General features: G+C 36.4%; 1 protein-coding gene across 5 annotated transcripts in view; it reads right to left on the reverse strand.

Annotated features, from left to right (window-relative positions):
* Positions 1 to 91: 91 nt before the first annotated feature.
* Positions 92 to 24,187, reverse strand: part of LOC104693872 (neurabin-1-like) — a 42,662-nt gene continuing 18,566 nt past the window's right edge. For 2 of the 5 annotated variants that reach the window (XM_039555442.1, XM_039555443.1), the window contains exons 9-19: positions 22,365 to 22,594; positions 20,620 to 20,716; positions 20,352 to 20,541; positions 19,426 to 19,577; positions 18,300 to 18,633; positions 15,870 to 15,954; positions 14,723 to 14,794; positions 14,035 to 14,230; positions 8,760 to 8,876; positions 2,964 to 3,152; positions 1,274 to 1,619 (exon numbers count right to left, since the gene is read on the reverse strand). In XM_039555442.1, the coding sequence (XP_039411376.1) occupies positions 1,452 to 1,619; positions 2,964 to 3,152; positions 8,760 to 8,876; positions 14,035 to 14,230; positions 14,723 to 14,794; positions 15,870 to 15,954; positions 18,300 to 18,633; positions 19,426 to 19,577; positions 20,352 to 20,541; positions 20,620 to 20,716; positions 22,365 to 22,594 (1,830 nt within the window). In that variant the 3' untranslated portion in view covers positions 1,274 to 1,451. Of the gene's footprint in view, positions 1,620 to 2,963; positions 3,153 to 8,759; positions 8,877 to 14,034; positions 14,231 to 14,722; positions 14,795 to 15,869; positions 15,955 to 18,299; positions 18,634 to 19,425; positions 19,578 to 20,351; positions 20,542 to 20,619; positions 20,717 to 22,364; positions 22,595 to 24,187 lie in introns of all 5 variants that reach the window. The other 3 variants (XM_039555441.1, XR_005602388.1, XM_039555444.1) reach the window with 3 other exon arrangements.

The following is a 24,187-nucleotide window of genomic DNA, read 5'->3' on the forward strand; positions in this document are numbered from 1 at the left end:
CACAACTCAAAGCTACTGCAAACAAAGTACATAAGTTAAATCTTGACCAAAGAATGCATAAAACTGAAATATAACCTCTTAAAAAAAGTAGTTATTACCAATATTTTCAAACTTTATTTTGGAAATGCCGAGTGTGCAGAAGCATTTCCACACAGTCCTTCTGCTGAAATTCTTAAGACATTTATACAAAAAAATAATAAATGTGAAACACCAACAGTGAAGTTCATTCATTTAATTAAAATGAGACAGTCCATAGATTTAAAGGAGAACTTGGTCCACATAAACAAACTATGTACGTTTTGTTCTAGTCCATTCTAGGGTGGAACTGATATTTAATCTCGTCTATGCTTCTGGAATAATCTAATTTAAGGAAGTGCTCTTGTAGTGTCTCTAGAAAATAGTATGTAAATATACGAAACACCAAGTCATGTTCTAAGCTATTTCAAGAATCAAATCCTCCTTTAAAGAGAAATAATCTGTAGTCTACAACTGAACGTTTAAATACAAGGCAGAAACCCAGTGCGTCAGTGATAATTTTTCCTACAATTCTTCCCTCAGTATTTTAGGTTTGAAAAACAGTATTGTTTAAAATTAGAAAATATATAAATTTGGTCCGCAAAAAATCTTGTAGCATGTAGAAAAGAGAAATACATGTATTGCAAATGGATCTTATTCATAGCATAAATCTATAAAACTATGTATCATTTAGGAAAAATAGGTTAAAAAGGATCTTATTTATAGGCTTAAACCTTGTCCCAACACCATACCGGTAGTGTACAGAAAACCTAATATGCTTAGGATGTGTAGTTTGTGAAAACTACTTAGTTTTTCTTGTCATTTTCTCAGTAAATTGCAACACATAGAATTCAAAAACAATGTGCTACTAAAGAGAACTTTAAATGAAGTCCCAGAAGTACAAGAATTAAAACAAAATAATCCATAAATTTGAAATACATGCTTTCTTTTTAAATTAATTTGACATTACCATTTTCTTAAACTTAATTTTTACTATACATCTTTAGTGGCAACAGATAAACAGACTGTCACAGACTGAATTTGTTGGCAGGATTTTTCTATTGTCCCTCTATCAGATTCAACTCTATCAAATGCTAGTTGACTAATACTGGAATGATTTTTAATACAGCATTCTACTTTTCACAAACATCAATTTCAATGAAAAGGGCATATGACACCTTAGAAGCAGAAAGGTTACTTAAGGCAGAAAGTGAAATTATTTTCTATTAGTACAGGCAGAGTCAACTAGACATAAAAATAAAGTATTATTTCATTTTATTGGGCTGTAATGGGGAGGGACCACAATTTAAAAGTAGAAAACCACCTACCACGTTGAACTGTTGCACTTTCCCTCCTCCCTCAATTGTACAATTATATACAAATCTGCTGAACTTCCTCAAGATTAGGCAAGTCTGCACTAAAACAGAATGGTCATTTTAGCAGCTTGATTCAAGAGTGGCCACCACTCTGCCAGTCTTGCGAACTTCCTTCTCCTTCTTTTGAACCTTTTCCTTTTGCTTTTCCAGTTTTTCCTGTGTTTTTCTAATATCCTTAATTTTTTTCTTTATTGTTGATCGGTCATTTTGACTGGAAACTCCCAAAGCCTTTAGAGGGGGAAAACAAAACAAAATCTCATCAGTAATTTTTTCCAACAGCACTGTCAACAGTGCTTGTGCATTAGCAATGCAAGAAAGTGTTATTCACTTTTCTGCAAGATTGTCTGCTTATTTGAAAAATAAGGACTTAGGGCCTCAAAAGCATTGTAAATAATCATCTGGGTAACAACGTAGGTAAGGAAACCACGGCCAACTCTTCAGTCGTGAAATAACAGTTTCGTGTTGCATTTTACAAACATGTAAACCCCTGTGCATTTCCAGAAAATAAAAGTAGTAGTCTCCAGATATTTTTCTAGCTCTTTTTATACATGAGGAGTTTTTATTCAGTAACTACTCCTTAATTTTAAGGATTTTAAAATGTATAATTAAGAAGTGAGTCAGGAAGTGGACAGTACACTTCAACTTGCGATCGGCAGGTGGCAGTGCCCGATTCCAAGTGCCTGATTGTGCTCGCACTGTCTCACCCTCAACAGCATCAGGTGCACATTGAGCTTTAGGCATCAACATTCAAGGTTCCACAACTGGAGACAGTCACTTGTATTTCCTCTGCGCCCATGATATTTTATAAAACACAGGACATTTAGTGTTGCAATTCAGGCATATTTTGGAGACTGAAGTTAGACACCTTTTCCCCACCTAAACCCCTCAAATTCTACTACTGATCCTTAATAATAATTTGCCTTATGCCAGAATAGACCAATGAACCTCTTGCCTGTCCAAAATGCAGTGTGATAATCTAACAAGCAAAGAAAACTGCAGGAATTTACCAGCACTATAAGGAATACATATACAGTGCAGCCTTCCAAATATAAAATGGCAAGAAAAGGCTCAAAAGATTCAGAATACCTATTTTCAGCAGGAGTAAAAGCCTGAAACATTTAAAAGGTCACCAGATAGGATTTTAGCCTTTCCATTTGAAGAAGAAATCTGGAAGAAACAGACTTCTAAAACTGGATCCTGCAATTCTATTTGAATTGGCCAGAACTTGCTTTGTTTGATACGACCTTCTGTTGAGATTAGGTGACAGATGTATCAAGACCCCTTGGATAATTATGCTTACTTTCATTTCCTCAAGATACAAACAAGGAAGCAATATTTGTTATTTTTATGTCTATAAACAGCCTGTCTTTAATTCTACAGTCAATTACTAATTACTATCTAACTATACAGTCTCCAAGTATTTCAAAAGCAAGTAACTCAAAATAAATAAATAAAAAGAACAAATAACTATCCCTTAAAAGCCACAAAACCAGGAAACTGTAAGTTAAAAATACGTCTGAATCAGCAGTGAAACCTGTACAGTTACAAATCTGTCCCAGGATATTCACATACCTTTAACTTCTCACTGTCGAGCTGCATTAACTGCTGTCCATCTACGTTCATAGCTGTGAACTCTGTAATATACTGCTCCATGTTCATTCCCATTAACCAGTGGCATACTTGCTGGGTGGTCCATTCAGAAATAGGCCTACTGTGCCATTGATTTTGCTTTCCTGTTGTTGTAAATTCATCATCCAATGCCTAACCAATTGAGAAAAGTCACAATCAGCAATATTTTACTTGACTGTATGTTGAATTCCAGTTGCCAGTTGAGTTTGATTAACAAAGTGCATTTTTAAACATGCTCTACTCCAAAAGGACTTAAGTTCTTGAAATCAGTTTGCCTAGTTTACTGTAAAGAAGACACTACAACATTCAACAAAAACTAAGTCAGAAACAGAGAACATAAAAGGTAAATTGGACCTATCCAAACAATGAACATACTCCCTCAGTTAGTTGGTTAAGACAGCTCTATGTTAATGTTAGATGGTACCTTACACAGCATGAAGAATCATCAAGCACTTCAACCCCTATGACTGATTATCGTTGTGATGGAAATCCAGAATAAAAGCAATTCTAGTAGCCAGTAAATCTGCTGAGCGTTCTAGGTAGTTTTACTACATTTTGTACATTTGTAAAAGAGAGGACTGTTCATTCTTTCAACTAATGCTATTACATCAACACTTCAAGAGGTCTGCCCAAATAGAAGATGACCATTTCAGAAACATAGCAGCTTGTAGACTTCCACTGAAAATACACTTTGCCAGCTCACAGAGCTTTTTTAAGTACCCTGCTTCAATTTCATTTTGCTTCTGAAGGGAAAAGGTGCTGCTGTTTGTCCTGAAGCACAATTACTCTATCACAAAAGAAAAGCTACACAACAGAGCTCAATGTCTGTAGAGAAGAAATTCAAGTGTGGTACTTGAATCAGTAACATCAGTTAACTGAAGTTTTTCTATCCAGAATCACCTCTCACTAGCTCATGACTGAGTACAGAATGCATTAAAATTGCAGACTGCTCCACTGGCCACCTTCCACTACTCATCAAAGATATTTGCAAATAGAAAATATGCTCCCCTTTTCCAGCGAGCCTTACACTCATTTATAAACAAAAAACATGGAAATAAGCATCTTTCTAGTCATGGATTTGAGACATGACCCTGTTAAGTTGCAGGTGAAAAACTACAACTGCCAGCCAAAGGGATTTCACAAAATCCAGCTTATTTGATGAAATATTTGGGAGAGTTGATTGATGTAACAAAATAATTGTGGTGATTGCAAGTCAAAGATAGTGAGATGTAGACCTGTCACATGATATGATCATACAACACACTGGATCTGAGCAAGCAATATGGAAGACATGTATGAGGGGAAACAAAATTTTCAAATTTCCAGTGTAGTGAAGGACTACATGTAATTCAAAATGGTTTTGCTTTCCCCGGTCTGTGAAACAAAAGACAGTGGTTACATTAGGAGGCAATGCAGATAAATACGAACGAGTTTGTAGAGCTGAACAGTTTGTGCTGAGGTCCTAAAATACACACTACAAGCATTTCAAAGGATGTTCACTTCCAAATAGCTCTAGTCTGATCAGAAAGACTCAATGGCCACTAGCAGCGGAACGTAGCAGGACCACTGTTGGAGCACATCTGATTTGATTTCCAAGATAAATCAAAGTAAGGCAAGTGGGAACAATCAGAATATTTATTTCAAAAACAAACTCCTTATCCAAATTAAAATGCTTATGTAGATACAACAAGTGCGAACACATCTGCCTTTCTGATGTGCAAAAGAAAAATAGCAATTTGCATAAAGTAACAGGAAAGGGCTCTAGAAGAGATTTGGCTTGTAGTGCTCTATACAGCATCTGTATCAAGACAACTGGAGCACCAAGTCTTCCATCCAAGCTATCAAGCTTGAGATGCTTTGTACAGAGATTAGTTGGATAAATTACCAAGGGAATTTTAAAATGCACATTTTATTTTTAATAATTTTAGATAAAAGAACTCCCCAACCTGATATTGCAATACAAAAAATATATTGGTAACTTTGTGTCATACTAGCAAGTGTTCATGAATAATACATAAAAAATGAGAACTACTTTGCATTTTAAGTTGGACCTGTATCTCAGCTGTGGTCTATCAGCCACAAGAAATACTAAAATATATGCTGATGCATACATATTTTTTAATATATCTATGTACTTCTATCATTTGGGGGCTGTGTGTATATCTATATATCCTCTTTACATGAAAAAAATGTGTAAAGTGTTTTATTCCAGTTGGAACTCACTCTAGATTTACTGAATCTGTCCAAGCCATGCAAAAACTTCACTTCTGTAATTACAGTCTAAGTACTTGAAGGAAAAAAAAAAAAAAAAAAGACTCAGAGTCTTTCATTTTGTCAAGAGAATTGCGGTCCCTTGACAGAATCTTGGGGGGGGGGGGCTCTCTGAACCAGTTTGCCCAAGCAGAACAGAGTAGAGCAGCTAACAGACTACACTATGGAGGAGTCCTCCAGGCTCTATGACTGGCAACTTAGGGTTTCAGCATCATCAGTTGCTACCAAACTCCTTCTACTTCATATTGGTAAAGACAGAACCCTAAAACCAGAGTTGTATCAAGACCCGAATCTGTATTAAAACACACAGACATCATCTCCTCAGAGATATTTAATACTGTATAATCTGAATTTTTGCTACTACACAAGGGAAAAGCACATCTCTATTTTTCAGAATACAGGAAAGTGAAAACTGTGGAAGGAGATGATGGAGAACGAACTTTTGAGTAAGGCCTATTGGTCATTAAATAATACCTCTACATAATTTTTTTCTCAAATGTCCATTCAGAGGCAGAAGGAACATGCCAAGCTGTTTGTACATCTAAGTTAAGAGTTCCCAAAACAGCCACTACATACACAAGAGATCAGCTGCAAATTCAGAAAGCAGAACTAAAGCTACTCCTAAGGTATGGAAGCATGAGAAAGCCATGTGCTCCAGCATAAAAACACATGTGATTCAGAAAGCAAGCAGAGGCTCTGGAGGTAGAAATAGAGAGCCCAAGAAAATACCACACCATTTAACATATTAACAACATTAGAAGGATTACCCCGCTAGCTTGCTAACCATCTGTGAGTGAAGTGCTTCTGCTGTAACTAGCTGGCTGCTAACAACTGAACTCTCACCAGGCAGTCACGTCCCCAAACTGCTTGTGAGCACCTGCCCAGCAAATAGGCAGACTCCTCCATGCTGCCCCATCTAGATCTCTAAGAGGTGCTTCCATCTCCAGTTTCCTAACAATTCCAGGATTTATAAGGCAGCATGCAATAGCCCACTCCTCCGAAAGCAGGAGTTACACTGGCTAGCACAACCCCTGCTGCATACTTACGAGCCCATTCGGACAACAACCATCAGGTAGAAATTATACTCATTAAGAGCTTAAGTTAATGATCCTGTTCAATGTCTTCAATAGTGATTTGAATGAGGGGTTTGAGCGTACCCGCAGGAAATTAATATATGACACCAAGTTAGGCTGGAATGTCGATCTGTTGGAGGGTAGAAAAGCCCTGCAGAGGGACCTGGACAGGCTGGATCAGTGAGCCAGCCCAACAGCACAAGGTTCAACATAACCAAGTGCTGGATCCTGCATGTTGGCCACAACAGCCCCATGCAGTGCTACAGGCTGGGGGCAGAGTGGCTGGAAAGTGGCCCAGTGGGAAAGGACCTGGTGGTGCAGGTCAACAGCAGCTGAACACAAGCCAGTGTGTGCCCAGACAGCAAGAAGGCCAGTGGCATCCTGGTCTGTATCAGGAATAGTGTGGCCAGCAGGGCCAGGACAATGACTGTCCCCCTGTACTCAGCACCAGTGAGGTCACCCCTTGAGTGCTGTGTCCAGTTGTGGGCCCCTCAGTTCAGGAGGGATGTTGAGGTGCTGGACTGTGTCCAGAGAAGGGCAAGGAAGCTGGTGAAGGGTGTGGAGCACAAGTCCTGTGAGGAGCAGCTGAGGGAGCTGGGGGTGTTTAGCCTGGAGAAGAGGAGGCTCGGGGGGACTTTATTGCTCTCTACAACTCCCTGGAAGGAGGGTGTAGCTGGGTGGTGGTCAGCCTCTTCTCACAGGTAACCAGTGACAAGAGGACATAATCTTCAGCTGACCAGGCAAGATTCGGGTTGGTCATCAGGAAGAATTTCTTCACAGAAAGGGTGATTAAACATTGGAATGGACTGCCCAGGGAGGTGGTGGAGTCACAATCCCTGGTTTAGCTGAAAACCAGGTGAGGTGTTTAGGGAAAGACTGAAGGTGGCACTCAGTACCATGGTCTAATTGACAAGGTGGTGTTGGGTCACAGATTGGATTAATGATCTCCAAGGTCTTTTCCAAGCACATTTATTCTGTGATTCGAAATACCCCAAACTGCTGTAAGATTGATTACTTATTTTTTCCTAGACCTAGATGACAAACTTAAAAAACCCCCCAAACCCAGAAATACGTATTTTTCTTCATGCGTACTGCTTTCCAAAAGAGAAAACAGTTCAGAGTTTATTCCTTGTTTTCCTCAGAGCAGACCCTTGGTACTCAATTTATTTACTGAAAAGGTACAAACAGCTTTCACTGCTCATGCAAAACTGGGACAATAAGCAACATATGAACTAGACAGAACCCTGGAATTAGACTGATCTATAACAAAAAGAGGCTTAAATCATCACTTTACACATGGACAATTAGTAATAGGCAGCTTTCATTTGAGTTTTAGAATCCAAAGTTTACTGAAAGTTTGTAATACTGATCAAAGAATAATATTCAAGTAGACGTCTTTAATTAAATATTACTATTTATACTGCTTGAAAGTTTTAGAAACACATATTCCATTCTTGAACCATTCAAAAAACTGCAGGGAGTACTTGCAAAGATAGATTATTAACTAGACTTCCTCTGGTTTTCATTAGATCTAAGACTGTTATCTCCAATAAAAATCTGCAAAAACTTAATTTATACTACAATCTGTAAACTAGTTATATGATATTTGACACCTCAGATTTTACCGTTAGTGAATTTACAACACTGTTTGTGACTACTCTGACTTTTACATATTACTGGGATATTTTTGGATTTTCACCAAAGACTGACTTAAAACAGCTAATAAAAATCCCGTCACATTCACAAACCACCAGTCTGCCCTCTAATTCAAATTACATCATAAAACTATGTTCAGTTTTTAATGAGTTTTTCTAAACGAAAGGATTTAATTTATAAAGATGTCCATCGGTCAAACACCAAATGAGACAGTATTTCAGAATGCTACTGAAGTGGGGACTTTAGGTTTCCGCCGTAGCCAAAGGAATTAGTTCTCCAGGGGAATGAACACACTTTCAGGTATCTAATTTCTACCTATATATCAGAACCACCATATTCCGACTTTTTTTCCTTTCCTTTTTCTTTTTTTATTGAGACAAAATTTTGTCGTAAAACAAACCTGCACAGACATGAAGGCAAGGTCAAAAATGTTGCAGTTTTCATTCATCCAGGAAATTGCTTTAAATTAGTGGAACCATTATATTTGAAATTAAAAACTGCAATCTGATCAGAGAGTTCATTCTGATTTTTATGATATAACTAGGATCAGAACACACAGGCTGATGTGCCATTCACTAATGCATGTCCTTAGTTTATTAACAGCTTCTTTACAGTGCTCTTCAACATTCAAATATGGAACAGCCATCTAGTTTCACATCACACACATCTGTTTCTATTAAACATGCTGTAGTGTGAACAACAACATCAACAACACACATATACACACTTTGAAACTCACCTCATTTGAAGAGAAGGTTAAAGTGTGTGAACGACCTGACAGATTTGGTTCTGTCACTAACCCTGAAAGTTCACAACTTGGCTTGCTATGGTATGTATCATCTATGACAATTCTACTCTGCAAACAAGTGGAAATAATGTTTTATTAACTCACTTCTTGGAAAAGCAGGTCATTAGGTGACATTCTAGTAATTTTGATTTTTGGTTTAAAAAAAATAGTATGACTCAGTTACCTTTAGAACACACATGAAATGTACTAACTGCATCAAGCATCTGACTTGTTTTTGTTAAACTTCTGAATTCAGAAACACAGTAACAAAATTAAAGCAATATCCCCAATAAGAGCAACTTGTGCAGAGAATCGGTCATAACCTGAAATGGTGTTAAAATACACAAGGAAATGCATCAGTTACTTTTTCAGCAGGCATACCACACTACAGGAGAAGCAATTTAAAAGGCATTTCTTGGACTTATTCATGATGAATTTGTATTGAACTGAAATCTCCACAAACACTATGAACGTGTTTCAGAAGGTGGTGTTCTGTTGGCAAGATAAAAATCAGTCCTAATTGTTTATGTTCATTAAGATTTCCATGGCACAGAAGCACCCCCACAGTTTCACAGCTGTGAAAACGAGAATTAGCTTTAGACTTCTCAGCTGCCCACTGTTAAACCACTGCAGTCAACAGTAAAATAAGTAGTTTAAATAAGTTCATTCATGGAAAATACAAAGCTTGCCCAAGGACAAGCTCTCCCAAACCTTTAAATTTTGATTTAAGATACTGTATTGTATTGCAATTCATTTAACACCTTCAATTAGGGAGGTAAAACACTGGCACAGGTTGCCCAGAGAGATGGTGGACACCCCATCCCTGGAAACATTCAGGGTCTCAGTTTGAACATAGCTCTGAGCAACGTGATCTAGTTGAAGATTAATTTTCTTAGAAAAGTAACAAAGTAAAATTCAGGTTAGAAACATGACTAATATACTATTCACATGACTATCATATTGAAAGAATGTAAAATCTTCACATTACTTCTGTTTACATTCAGTTATTACACCTAGTCTGTGTTTCAAGAAAGCTTTTGGATCTGTATGCCTGGCTTAGCATCTAAAAGCAGCAGGACCCAGGCTGAATCTTATCCAGCAGCCAGTACCTGTACAACCTCATGTAGGTTGTACCTGAGCAGCCTCGGACTCAAACTGAAGACTGAAAAAACCTGATGTGAAAACTTCACAGCAGGTTTGGTAAAAAAACCCTCCTAAAGAATATAAATATATGTTTTTTCCAGAACATTTTCTAATTTGATTCCCTTCATTTCCAACTCAGATTGTGACCTTGAAAATATTTTTCTTTAGTGAGTGAAAAATAATTCTGCCAAAAACATGCCTCCTACTTTTGCCATTTTAAAATTTTTTTCTCAGCACTACTCTTTGCTGCCTACAAACAGTAAGCAATTATTTATCAGTATTTTCTCTAATGTTCTCTAAGTCTCTAATCAACTAATTACACTTTGTAAGGATGCCATACCACATCCCTATGTGCATAAACAACCTGAGATCCTAAATTAAACAGATCTTAAAGATATTTTTCTTCAGTAAGATATGCTTCTGTAAGAGAACTACATTTTTGCAGTTATCTTCATTTAGCACTTCTGTATTTGTGTTCTGATTTCAATTTAACCTGAACTCTCAGTTTTCTGGATTCTGTTTGATTTTTTAAGTGCACTCCCTTATACTCTAAATTACTGATACACATTTTCAGCCTTAAAAACACTACACCAAAGCTCAAGAAAAAAGACATCACCACTACAACTCAACAAACAGAAAACCCCCAAACCACAACCTGAGTTTTCCTGCTGCCTCTGTGTAGTACCTTTCTTGACTGAAAAATGGTGTTCTATTTACCATGTAGATTTTATTAATTACATTAAATTTTAGGATCTTCTTCAGTCTTTTAGATGTAAAAATTATTACCAGAAACAACAGAATACTTTGTCTATCAACCTATTCTCAAATTAACTTCAACCCAAACTGAAAATCTATATAGGAGCTTTTCTTTTAGCTGCCCTCAGTTCACTCTTTCTACCTTTACAGAGAAAATCAAGAACAATTCAGACAAACAAAACAAAAGAGAAAGACAATAAAATTCAAGCAAAAATCTTAGAAAAAACATAGCCAAAAGTTAAGCATCTGAGCACCAGTTGTAATGTTTTCTCCTCCCCCTTGCTCCTATTCAGTTTATGGGAGTAACTTCCTTTTAAGCATTTAAGAGCCAGTTGCAAAGAAGATTTTTGACTCTTGACTAGCATAGAATTTGGATAGAAGAGGTTTTAGAGGTAAGCTTCCTATCATTTAAGGTAATAGAATATAGTTTATACCACACTGCTCTTCCTTGCATTGAAAATGAAACACTGCATACCAGATTACAGAAGCTAAATAGTATTCTGGAAAAACAATCAGTATAAACAGTATGTATGTGTGTGTATTGTATCAGGAAATGGGACAGATTTATGTCAAGTGACTAATTTAAGAACTGTCTGCAAGCACACAAGATTTTAGTTCCTGTGTTTCTCGTTTTCACAAGGATCCAAAAGTTTGACTCACTACTTTGTCAAACTTTAAACTTAAAGCTAACTTCAGAATCATTTTAAGAAAACAAAAACCTTCTAAATGCAGTAACTTTAAGAGGCGAATTTTGCAACAGAAACCAGGTAATAACAGAATTATATTCCTTACATCGTCAATGCTAAAACACAACTATAGAAATTATACACAATGCAAAAGACTCAGTTCCACAGAGATTTTTTTACATGACAAAGTTCTTATTTTAGGGTTTCTGCTTTCACCTCCTGTTTAAGAACTGCTGTCACATGATCATATGGGATACTACAGACATAAAATGAATGAATGCTATTGCTATACTTATTATATATTGCTTTATTTATAAATTTTGAGTTAATATCAACAAAAAGGAGTATTCTTTCCTTGAATTCTGGGAAGATGACTTTGTCCCTTGCTTTTAAATTGTTTTAGTAACAAGACTCACTGCTGTGGTCAAGCACATTTCTTCGTCAGTTTTAATGTCATTTCATAGCAAAACAAGCCAAAGCCTTGTTACTGTGCAAATGTAATTATCAACTCTAAGTTCAGATGAGCAACAATTAGCCATTCATTTGAAGGAGCAGCCACTGTCACATTACTGTCTTTACAAAAGACCCCAAACACTGCTAAGTGAAAACAGCCTGGCTTTGGAGAGGAAAACTATGATTTTATGATTAATGAATGTATGAGAATCTATTCTTCAATGGGATCAGCTTTCTACCATTTTACAAAGCAGGAATAGAGCTGGAGACTTGCATAATCTTCCAGCTGCTGGTTTGCAACTGGCACTAAGGAAAAGAGCAGCAAGCAGCAATTACATACTGGACCATGAGAAGGAAACAAAAAACCCCCAAACCAGTAGGCAAGAAACCAGCTGGAAGGCTGAAGTGGTAATCAACTTGGGTAAGTATAGACCAGTAAGAAGAAAAGACTATTACTTCAGGACAATGTGCAAAGGAAGAGAGCATTCAATCTGGTAAGAGCTGTAACTTTTTGATTGCCAAAAAGTAGGTGTATATGGTAGGTATATGAAAACATTAACAGCTGCCTAGGAACATTATGGGTGCTTATAGAAGAAATGCAGCAGCAGGACTTTTACTATGCTCACAAAAATTATTCAAATCAGATAGAAGGGAGCAAAGAAGAGGGGACCAATGGGTTCTTCTGAATCAATGACTTTGAAAGACAAACGCACTGAATGCTTATCTACACAGAAAACACCTTGATAGCTTTACTACAGCCTATTAAGAGACCAACTACAGCCTCTTAAGAGGCCAACCTATGAAGAGACCAACCATGCACTCCTATTTAATAAAAAAATTGTATTGAAGTATATGCATACACCTTTCAAATCCTTGGGTTATTTACAGAAACATCTTTTGACCACTGCATGCTTTAACAGAAGCAACCAATGCAGGAGCTGTAAATACACTAGACTGATGCACACTGGGCAGTATTTTGTAAAGCTCTGTTCTACTTCAGAGATTAAAAAGTTCCTACTCTTATTAAGTTTCCGTGTTAAAATAAGGATTGTACGGTTCTAAAACTAACTTTCTGTGATTTTTAAAAACTACGTATGCAGACAATTTACTATCACAGGGACCGTAGATTTACACTAGGGAAACAAAGTATTTAAAAAAAAGGTATTACAATAGCATTTCAGCGCAATCACCATCTGAAAACATGGAAAGCAGACTTGTTGTCTGCAATCTCTGCAAAAGATCAGTGAGTTAATGGACTACAACCTGGCCAGTTTCTCTTCCAGATATACAAATCATTTCTCTCTAACAACACAGAAAAAAGCAAAACAGGGCATCCCAAAGTGAAGAAACAGTGTGAAACTCAAGAATAAACCCAGCTATGACCTTACTCAAGTAACTCTAATTTTCAATTTGACAAAATCCAAAGAAAATGAGAATGAAATTGTAAAGATGTAGTAAAATTGCTAGGAACAGTCTTACATTGAAAAAGCTTTTACCAAATACTCAGAGAGCACACACATTAAACCTTTTAGTTTCTAAAGCTGTTTCTTTCAAATAGTTTAAACCGTAAAGATTGTAACTATGGTTATAGACTGAACTGTGTAGCCTCAGTCTCAAGATCTGGTTAAAAGGCTTTAAATTATTAGATCAGTAGTTACTCAGAAGCCTGGAAGGAAGTGTTCTATAGATGTGTTTCTTGGCTTTTAATACTGTATTTGTAAATGAGAACTAGGATGTTATCTGCCTCCACCTGTCTGGTACTCCAACCCTACATTCCAGTATGGTAAGAACTGGCTGGCCAACTGTTTGGACAGTTGACCTCTATTTATGTACACTTCCTCCACAAACTAGTCTGGGAAACAGATCTGACTTTTAAAACTATGCTTTCCTGAAACTAGAATTAGTTTTAGCATTATCAACCAGAAAAAAAGCATGCTCTGCGATTTTTCCTTAGATGCTACTTCACCTGAGTAGCCTCTACTGATGCTTCAACTGAAGAGGAGTGAACAGGAACACACACACAATTCCTGCATGTAAACCTGTAATATCTCAAACTTCTGCAGCAAAGTTTGTAAGAGGTGATGTGGTCAAGGACTAAATCACTAGGCTTCCACATACTAACCACTGGTGTTTTTACTTTATCAAGATGCAACACTTAAATACTCAAAGCACAAATTAGTCATCTTTACCTTGGTTCTGTTCTTCTCTTGACCATGCTCACAACCATCCTGCCCACTCTGAGTAACATGCAGACTGCTGCTAGAAACCTGAGGCTCCTTGTGGCTGTCTCCAAACCAAGAGAAAGGCATGCAAGTAGGAACAGGGGAATCTGAATCTGATGCAGATAGATTGTTGCCAGAGTCATCCAAAAGTTCTCGGGAACCTCTGAGATAAACAGATTAAATCCTGTTTAAACAACAGTAGCAAAAAACCCCACCCCACCCCTCAAATACACAACCATCCCTTTAAAAACAAGAACAAACTCAAAACACGCCACTTATTTTTACTAGTTTCACAGCACAACTGACACTTGAAATGAAAACTGATACTTGCCTTTGAATATCCATGCAAAATAATGAGTTATTTAACAACACAAATTTAAGAACTTTTGCAGTATTTCACACAATTTAATAACTTCAAGTAATTGCTAACTTAATTTACTCAACATTCATCTTCCTAAGCAAAAGACAGTTTTAATGTCACCTCCTCTACACTCTTTTGTGAGATGGAATCTCATCTCTGTATCATTAAATCTTCACAGAATTTTGCCACAAGAATGTACTTTAAGAACAAACATTAATGACAGTTTTAAAGAAATTCTTGGGTTACAAATTTTAGGAATGCAGCATGTATTTATTACACTAACAAAAGAACTACCTGCTATCCAGAGAACCTCTTAGATTTTCTTTTTCTTGCTTCTTACCCTTGCCCCCAGATTTTCGCAATCCCCTGAAGTGAAAAAACAGAAATTTCATAAAGCATTACATTTACCCAGTGCAATATTTTTGTAAAGCAGCAAGTTGGTTTTTATATTGACTTCAACAGTTAATAAAACCCACACATATTATTATACAAAGCATGATTTTGGAGATTATGCATACAATTTAAGAAGTTCTGGCATTCATATTCCATTTAAAAACCGTGACAGTACCCTTTCAAAGGCCACAGATAACCAAAATAAATACAGAAAATGCCTAAAGAAGCCTAGCATATAGTGGATGCAACCAAGAGGAAGACCACAGTGTTATTGCTACATTAATGCTCCTATACAACGCACAGCAACTTGAGCAAAGTCACTAACTGCATTATCAGTGTGCGAAATAAGTTGATTTTTATGTTACACATTATGATGCATTTCTTGCAGTACCAGTCTAAGTCTTTAATGTTAGCTGGCTTCAACAAGCTTTACCCCTGTCTCCAAAGGAGCAAGATTTACTGCAAATGTAGCAACTCTTCTCTTAAATCCCCAGAGTTCAGGTACCACACTGTATTTCCAGGTAATTTGAAGCTCGCACTTCTGTTTTACCCCTGTTGACTATCTCACCTTCTAAATGAAATTCAGAGATGCATTCATCACTGCTGCCAGCCTCCAAGCAACAGCTCAGTAGGTAGCACCTATAGCCAAACCCTATGTAATGCCACCTCTATTGTAGAAGGAATTAAGGCATGACAGGTGCCTATTTTATACTATAACCCTAGCAGGACAAAACATTGGAGTCTAGACACCAACAAGATTTTGACAAAGTTATCCATGGATTTGCAATTTAAGCGAAGTGGTGTATTCATACAAAACCACCAGAAGAACCCTAAGAAATTCTTTGAGGGGGGAAAAAAGCATAGATAAATAAAATCAAAACGTGGTAGAAACACGAACACAACATTACAAATTCAAGACGATAAATACTCTGTCCATTGACGGTCCATTACTGGATTTCCTCAACATTGTTTTATTTAGAGAACATAATATTCTCTAAGAAACCACAGAACACCACTTATTTCCAAAGGAACACAAGTAAAATCTTACCCAAAATCTGGAAATCTCCTTTTGGACTTCCCTGATGGCATTCCTTCATTTGTTTCTACTGTCTTGTCTTCATTTTTCCTTTCTTCTGTTTTTCATAGAGGGGTGAAAAATAAAAATGTTGTTCTAAAAAGACCTGCAATTTTTAACTACTAATGATGATGCTTGTAAGTCAGATACTAAGACCAGGGTGACAGTGTTAGAATTCACATTCCCACACACACATAATAACTGAAAATATTACAGCCATATCAGCCTAAGTTATTCTCTATGGCACCTTCCCATCACTGTGGCTGTACCAGGCCATTGAAAAATGGCAACACAACAGTTGCTGACAACTATTCAAAAATATTGCTTTTGATAAGCAGTAATTCTATACTGTCCAGGGAAAGGTAAAGTTTACCACAGTATTTTGGTCTAATTAATTACAAACAAAAGTTAGTTTATGATACGTTTAGAAAAAAGTACCTCTTTCTTTCGCAAAATGTCAACTTCAAAATACACAACTACATAACCAGTATAAGATGCATGGAATAAATTAATTTTTTAAGCAACAGTTGAGCAAATATAGCATTTAATATTTATTACTCTTGAAGTTTTATAGATGCTCCTTTAGTAGTATTTTTGGTTCAGTAGCTAGTCCAGGCTAGCTGCTGCAAATGTGGGCTACATATGCAAGCTGCCAGCTCCAGAAGGTGCGCCTAACCTACACGATGGTCAGTACCTCGAGAGCAGACAGCTCCTGAGAAGCTGGGTTTATTGGAAATGGCATACAAACTGTGACTATTCTAAAGAAACAACTGGGACTCTGAATCTCCTCCAAGACTCTTATTTTCAAAACTGGAATACAACCTCTCAGGACCCAATTTTTTGCCAAAGGAAGCACGTTCAATACGAACTTTTCAATTATTATGCAAAATTAAGTGACAAGCACCACACAACCTCTTCTCAGTGGACTGCGACACATTACTCCAAGTCCTAAATGTACTTACTTTTAAATTCTGAGGCTACTAGATTTTTTAAAAATAACTGAAATACATTTTGTATTGCAAATCAGGTGCTTCCTAACTAAGCCACCTGTGAAGAGATACAGTTTGCTTTTTGGGAGACAAAGTAGATTTTAAGCTCTACCTTTGAAACAACTACTGACATGATATGTACAGACTCCTTCAAGGACCATAAAACCCCAAAATCCTGTTTAGTACACAAAACTGAGGTCAACTCCCCATCACTCCACCAGCAAATAACCATCATATATGTCAGGAAGGATTATCTCAAGGCTCACATACCCGAGAGTCAGGACAGTCAAGAGTTTTCCCTTTTTTTTTTGCATATCTAATCACTATTTTCTGATCAACATTAGAACTTTAGCTAGTTAACCACTCTTTCTAAATATATAACATCCAATAAATTATAACTACAGATAACTTGGTTATCTTTCCTGTCAACTTGAATACAAAACCAGAAGAATTACTTTTAATACTGACATTTGTTTCCATCTCCATTTCTAGAGTAGAATTTTAAGAAGAGGTACTTTCTTAAACACAGCACAGTAGGTTAAAATACAGACTGATACATGAATGGGTGAGAAGGTAATAGAAAGGATTAATTCAATAAAATAAAAGGTAGACATTTAAATACAGTTAGAAAGCAACAATCTAGCAGAAACAGCATTTAGTGTCATTTTGCTCACAAAGACCAAGCTTTCAATACTAATCCTCATCTTTGGTGTACTGCATTAATTAGCAATTCCAGGGGCCAATTTAGGAAAAAAAAAAGTTGGCACTGCTTCTGCAATCACAAAAAAACTGTAGAAAAGAAAGCAAAATCATGTATGTATTTGGTACATATCTTAATAAGTGGGGTTTAAGACTGTTTTTGTTTGAGACTTTATAGAAAAATACAAAATAAGGAGAGTATAAAACAAATCCTGTTTCAGGGTATTAAAAGAATGGTTTTGTATAAGCTGTATAGCAAAGACAGCAAGTCATCTGCCTTTATACATTTGTACTAGCTGATTATAGAAAATATCAAACATTTGAAAGATTATATTAGATCCCTTGTTCAATTATTCATAAGAAAAATGCCGACTATTCCTACCAAATAATGATTAATAGTGACTAGGCTGATGATAATACCTTTAACCTTCTTCTAGTGACAAATATCTTAAGAGGGCATGATGAAGAAGGCAGTAATTTCCACAATACTCAGAATCTGTATCTTGTTTAAACACTTGGATAATGTCTGGAACCACAAAGCCAACAATGAATTTTTCTGGAAACCATGAAATCCGTCAAGCTTACACTTCAATACATTGCCACTTACAAGGTTAGTGTTTCGCAAAAATGCATCAGGACCTTTACTGATTACATCTAAAATTTGTAAAACTTCAATCTCAAAGAATTAAAATAATAGTAAATCCTTGAGTCTTACCCTTGGCTTCTTTCCCTTTCCCTTTTGCTTCTCTTTGCTTAACATTCTTGAGATACCCTGGAGGAGAATTTGGAGTCATCTCTTCAGGAGGAGGTGAACAAGTGGTGGGTGTGCTATTTTCGTTGTTTGGTTTGTGTACTGGAGAAGAGTGCGTGGAAGCAGAAGGACTTGACTCTAGAGGACTTTCTGTGCTTTCTCTTTTCTCAGACTTTTCACTCTTTTGATCTGGGTCATCCAGGCGTGGGAGAGGTAATTTGTCACTTGTTTCTAAGGTCTTAGTCAGGTACATGGCGGAAGATTCTCTGTTGAGAACACTGTCTTCTGAATCCTCATCCTTCAACAAATTTGAAAGTGATTTTATGATAAACATGATATATACTCATTTATTGTCTGTTCTTTTACTAGGGCAGAAATACGTGCTAAGCAAATTCCATCAGTTCAATTAATTTTTTGAACTGACACACTTGTGGATACAATCTAAATCACATGAAGTTGATTTTAAAGGCTGTTATCTACCTCTATCTTTCCGCACATCCCAAATAATATTTCTCTAGCCAAATCAGAAATGTTCTGGTACACTTTGGCCATTCCAATTCAATGCAGCCACTTTTCAGTCTACCTGAATTAGTTCAGTGTTCTCATTCTATGACAGGCTCTCTCATATATTGACTATCTATACCTCAATTCTTAAACTGTTTTCCAGAAACATGAGAACATTTCACTGGTATACTTCTTGTGAACTTAAATGATGACTTAGGGAATAATGAAGCATTTCAGAACTGTTTAGTTTTTGAAGAAATTTGGTAACTAACTTGTTCCAGATGAAGAAATAACAAGACAAATTAGTATATTTCATAATATCACTGTATCACAAATCTTTCAGGAAGCAGAAGTAGCACAGAAGAAGCTTGCATAGTTCTTTGCTAACTTCAAGTTAACTGTGCCACAAAAACCATGCCAGAGTTCACATACATGATATGAACCCAAAAAGGTTTTTTCACTTGATGCAGCATAAAAATACAGTGCTTTGGCAGAGGCTGAATGAAGCATGAACACTTACAATTGCAAATACAGATAAAACTCAACACACGTTCAGGAGCGCGTCACTATCTACCAGTGTCAGTACCTGTAGATTTGCAGTCTGTTGTCCACCCCCAAGAGATTCTTTCAGCTTTGATCGAGAAGGTGGCTGGCGTTTTACTTTCAAAGCAAGCTGAGCTTTTGCTTTGTGGGCACTGGTGTCTAATCTGGGAGTATCCCCAACAAAAGCATCAAAATCTGCAACAAATACACACCTGTTAAAAAAGTAAACACAAACCCCAGCAAAAACTGGTAGGCAAGTTCACCAACCCACTGTCCAGAAAAATATTCAGAATTTAAGTCAGACTTATTCTACCTGCTAACCACTACTATACGAAAATACTTTTTATATTATACTACACTATTTTACACATTGCACTAGCAATTTCTATTTAATTTGAAATATAGTTTTACCCAACTTCTTTATTTAAAAAATAATAAAATCCAACAGAATATAATTGTCTTAAGGCTTGAAACCTGAATTCTGTTCTGAAATAGATGAAAATTTGTACCCTGAATGTGCTTTCCTAGCTTCATTCTTTAGGATGGAAACTCTTTACAAAGTAAGAATTTACTACATATTTTAAAAATGTAATTCTCATTTGAACCTCCATCTGATATTTCGTAATATTCTAGACATAAAATTACAAGACAAAAAAGTCATAGCAAGTTTGCTGTAAATTATAGCTTGAAATCAATGGGATTTTAGCTGACGTATCTCAGTGTTTTAGTCCCACTATTAGTTTCACTAACAGAGAATCTGAAGAACAGTTAAAATAGTTGTCTCTCCATCTATCTCTTCTTTCCCACATTTAAGAAATACATTACAACAGTACTGAAAATTGACTCAGGTAGAACATTTACTCAGTCAGTATGAAACAGACAACACTTCTCTTAAGAACAAAAGAACCTCTACACGTATAACTCCTCCTAATTTTCCTTAAGTGCAAATAAAAAAATACTACAACTTACCAGAAACTAGCATATCTAAAGAATTTATTCTTTCTTTTATTGATTTGGTTTCTTTTTCATTGTCTTCTTTTATCTTTGACTGTTCATTAGATTGGCCTGGACTTTGACAGCCATCTTCCAATAAACTGCCACCTTCAAACACATAAGGCATTTTCTCATATGCTTTTAATTTATTTTCAAGCTCTGAAATCTGCAAGAATTAAAATTCAGGTGAGATACAACTCTCCAAGAATGCAGAAGTTTATTTCAAAATATAATACTGCTTTACTTTTTCCTGATAGATTTTCAGTTGTTCTGCATATTTCTGGTCTCTCTCTTCAAGTAGCTTTGAATGATCTTCTTCTTTCTTCATAAATTCTATTTCTCTGGTGAAAGAAATAAATACACGTCTATGAAACAGTAATATACAGAAATGTAGAAAAATGTTAAATAGAAATATGCACAATTGCATTTATTAAAAAGCATTCCATTAGTGAATAGTGACAAAAATCAGCCTGTAAGGTATAACTGATTCATTAATCTTATAATGTCATAAAATGATGTATGTATTTGTATGCTTCTACCGTCTTCAAAAGAAAATACAGATGACTGTAATTTACTCTGGGCAGAAAAAGGATGCGTGGCAATGCTTTTTCTGCAAAATTACAACCATCTCTCATTTTAAAAGTGGCAGGTTGCACACACATTTAAGCCTGAAATACATGCATGATTCCAATCATTACATCTTACTTTCTTCCACAAAGATACATGCACACACAGTGTATTTTCCTTCCAAAAGCTATGGCAAAATTCTTTGTAGGAAAATAAATTGCATTTCAAGTTTCTACTTGGTTCATCCTACAGCAATTGCAATGGCTGAGTTTTACAAAAAAGAAACAATGACTACAAGAAGGAAACAAAAGCTGCTTTTGCCTGCACCATATGGAATAACATACAAAACCAGAAAATAAGCATAAAACATCTACAACAGATGCAAAAGCTTCAGGGACAATCAAATGAGTAATGGGAATTTGCTAAACAGTGAGGGAATGGAAACTAGCACGTTAGCAGTCATCTTCACGTACTTTTGAACTTCCATGCGGATAAGCTTGGGAGGAGAGGGGAAAGGAGACCTTTAAAAAGCTCACCAAACAGCACAAAAATGTACTGTGAAAAGTAACATTTCTGGACATGGACTAAAGAGCAAAAGATCATTAATAAATTGCCTTTAAAAGTAAGTAGCAAGCAGAGAAACTGGTAACAAGAGTATTATATGCTTACAGCAACTATCAAAAGCAACGGTTGTGCTCTGTATTATTGGGACACAACTACAAATATTTTGCAATTACCTCTTGTTTAGCTAAGAGGAAAGAACATAGAACAGTTAGACACTACCACATAACAACAGCACTGGAGTCCTACATAGGTGTATCTAATTAACAATATTACTTCTACTACAAACCCTGTAACAGATTGAAGATACTGTTTTCATGCTGCCATTTTAGCAGCTAGATACATATCCCCAAACTTTCAATTTTTCTCAGAATTCCTTTTACTCCTCCTCCAAGATATAACTCTTAACTCAGACTAAATCGCATGTATCTCACTGTTATTAAATATCCTTTGATGCCTACTCTATCTGGAACACTGAAGTCAGTCAAAGCTGAGGGTTTTTCACAAAGAGCAAAAAGCATCTCATGTCAAATTTCAAGTAGTCCTTCCAAAAAGTATAGATGCATTACAGCTTTTAAACTAAGTTGTTTTTAAGAAGTTGTTATTGAAATATTAAATGATTTTTCCTTAGCTATGAATCAAAAGCAGCAGGAAGACTTCTGGCAAACCTTTCCAGCAGCTGGTGATGTAAGGTAAGGACGAATTCAGCATTTATAGCCCACTGCTTCCCTAAACTCTAATAAATGAAAAGAAAGTGTGTTAAGCAAATCCTATTCTACCCTACGTGTTGTTGACAGCTTTCCCCAAGACGTACAAAACATAAAAGCAATAAATAGAGAGCTGATATTTTGGGATACTTACTTTTGTTGGTAATCTTTAAGCAATTTCTTGGCCTTGTTGTATTTCTTTTCAAGGGCATCACATTGTTCTTGAGTCTCTTTAAGACGCTCGTTTACTGTTTTGCATAAATTTTGTGCCTCTAACCAGTAGGTCTCTAACTTTTTAATTTTCTCTTTGCTTTCATCCAAGTTTTGCTGTAGTTGGGCTCGATTAAATTTCCACTCATTTTTTTCTGCTTCGACAACTTTTAACTGAAAAAAATTAATACTTAAGGAATTAATCTAAACTAAAAGATGAAATAAAAATTAGTTCTTGATACATATTTAAGTAGAGAATAGCTGATAATAATTACATACTTATCAGTACTATTAAAACAGGACACTTTAAAAGTAATCATATCAACTCTTCCAACCCTTGCTAATCAAGCAAGTTTAGAACTAAAACCCTGAAACCCAAGAGTCTTTTACTGCTTCCTCATTGGTATTGAGTCTTTCTAGAGAGATAAAATGATCAAGATCTTTATTACCACCTCATATTGTTTAAGATCTCAGCATATCCTAACATCCCTGGAGAGGCCTATTATGAATACCTTCAAAGGCAACTGGAGATAAAGAGTCTTAACCTGTATAAGATAACTTCCTTGTCCTACTACTTTGCTACCAATAGCTTTTTGAATGAAGATAACATGACCAGTTGATCTTCCCTGGTAACTTTACATGACATTGGTCTTCCTAATAAATGACAGCATGTGCAGGGTTTCCTTCTCTTGAGCTAATGTACAAAACCACCAAATATTCCCTCAGTAAAGGAAAGGGATGCCACCTCTTCAGCTTGACAGCAGCCACATTATACACAGCAATGTTAACATGGAAAGCTCTCGAGGCCTTGGAGGAGTGAACAGGCAAGCTACAGCTTAGTTTGTCCAGGCCTTCTTCTCTGGGGACACCATTTACACTGAGGAAATCACTGCTTTTGAAGCCAGTTAAGAACACCTGCCAATGGAACAAGGATGTTGAAAGGACCAAGAATTTCTTGAATTAAAAATGGGGTTGTAAGGTGTACTAATACCAACATTTTTAATAGCTTTTTTGAAATTCAGGTGGGCCAAATGTCAAGAATACTACAAAGAGGAGGAGCACTGTCAGAAAACAAAAAGGGAACTGTCTCAAGTAGCTTCATCTGCTTTGCCTTTCTACTCTCGGAGTTCTCAACAACTGCAGAGTGCATGAAATACCCCAACGGATACTGCCACTGAAAATTATTGCAAACTGAAGCACTATGCCCTCCTCACCTGCTACCTGCTCCCAGCAACGTATTGCAGCCTGTCCTAGGATACGCATTTCTGAGCAAGGTAACACAGAAAAGCAACAGCATAAAAGCTGCTCGCTCACAGTATTTTCAGAAAAAGGCCATGTACAAATCTGCATCAGTGGAAGAAGCAGCAAAAAAGAACAAGAATCCCTTTCTCAGAATAAGCAGAGGCATTGAACCAATCTTCGTCAAAAAAAAAAAAAAGCTGGAAAAAACTCTTTGCCCAGACCAGATCAGGAATTTGTGGAGGGAAAGAGGGGAAACAGGGTAACAGAAAAAACTTTCTGGTAACAGAAAGACAGCCACAGTCCATTGTCTGGCCAAATCTATTCTCAAATAAGACAAGTTCTATCCACTGATAATGTTCTCGTATTTGTTTACAAGCTGTTTAATACAGTCCTCCACTATGTTCAGTTGCTCTAAGCAGTAATACTGAAGCATTCCTTTTAAAGTGGAGACTTGGGGGATGGGATTTTTTTGTTGTTTTATGTGACTTTGGGGGGTTTTTTGTTTGATTGGTTTTTTTTCCTTCT

This window comes from Corvus cornix, chromosome 7 (assembly GCF_000738735.6).
Source record: "Corvus cornix cornix isolate S_Up_H32 chromosome 7, ASM73873v5, whole genome shotgun sequence".
Classification (NCBI taxonomy): Eukaryota; Metazoa; Chordata; class Aves; order Passeriformes; family Corvidae; genus Corvus; species Corvus cornix.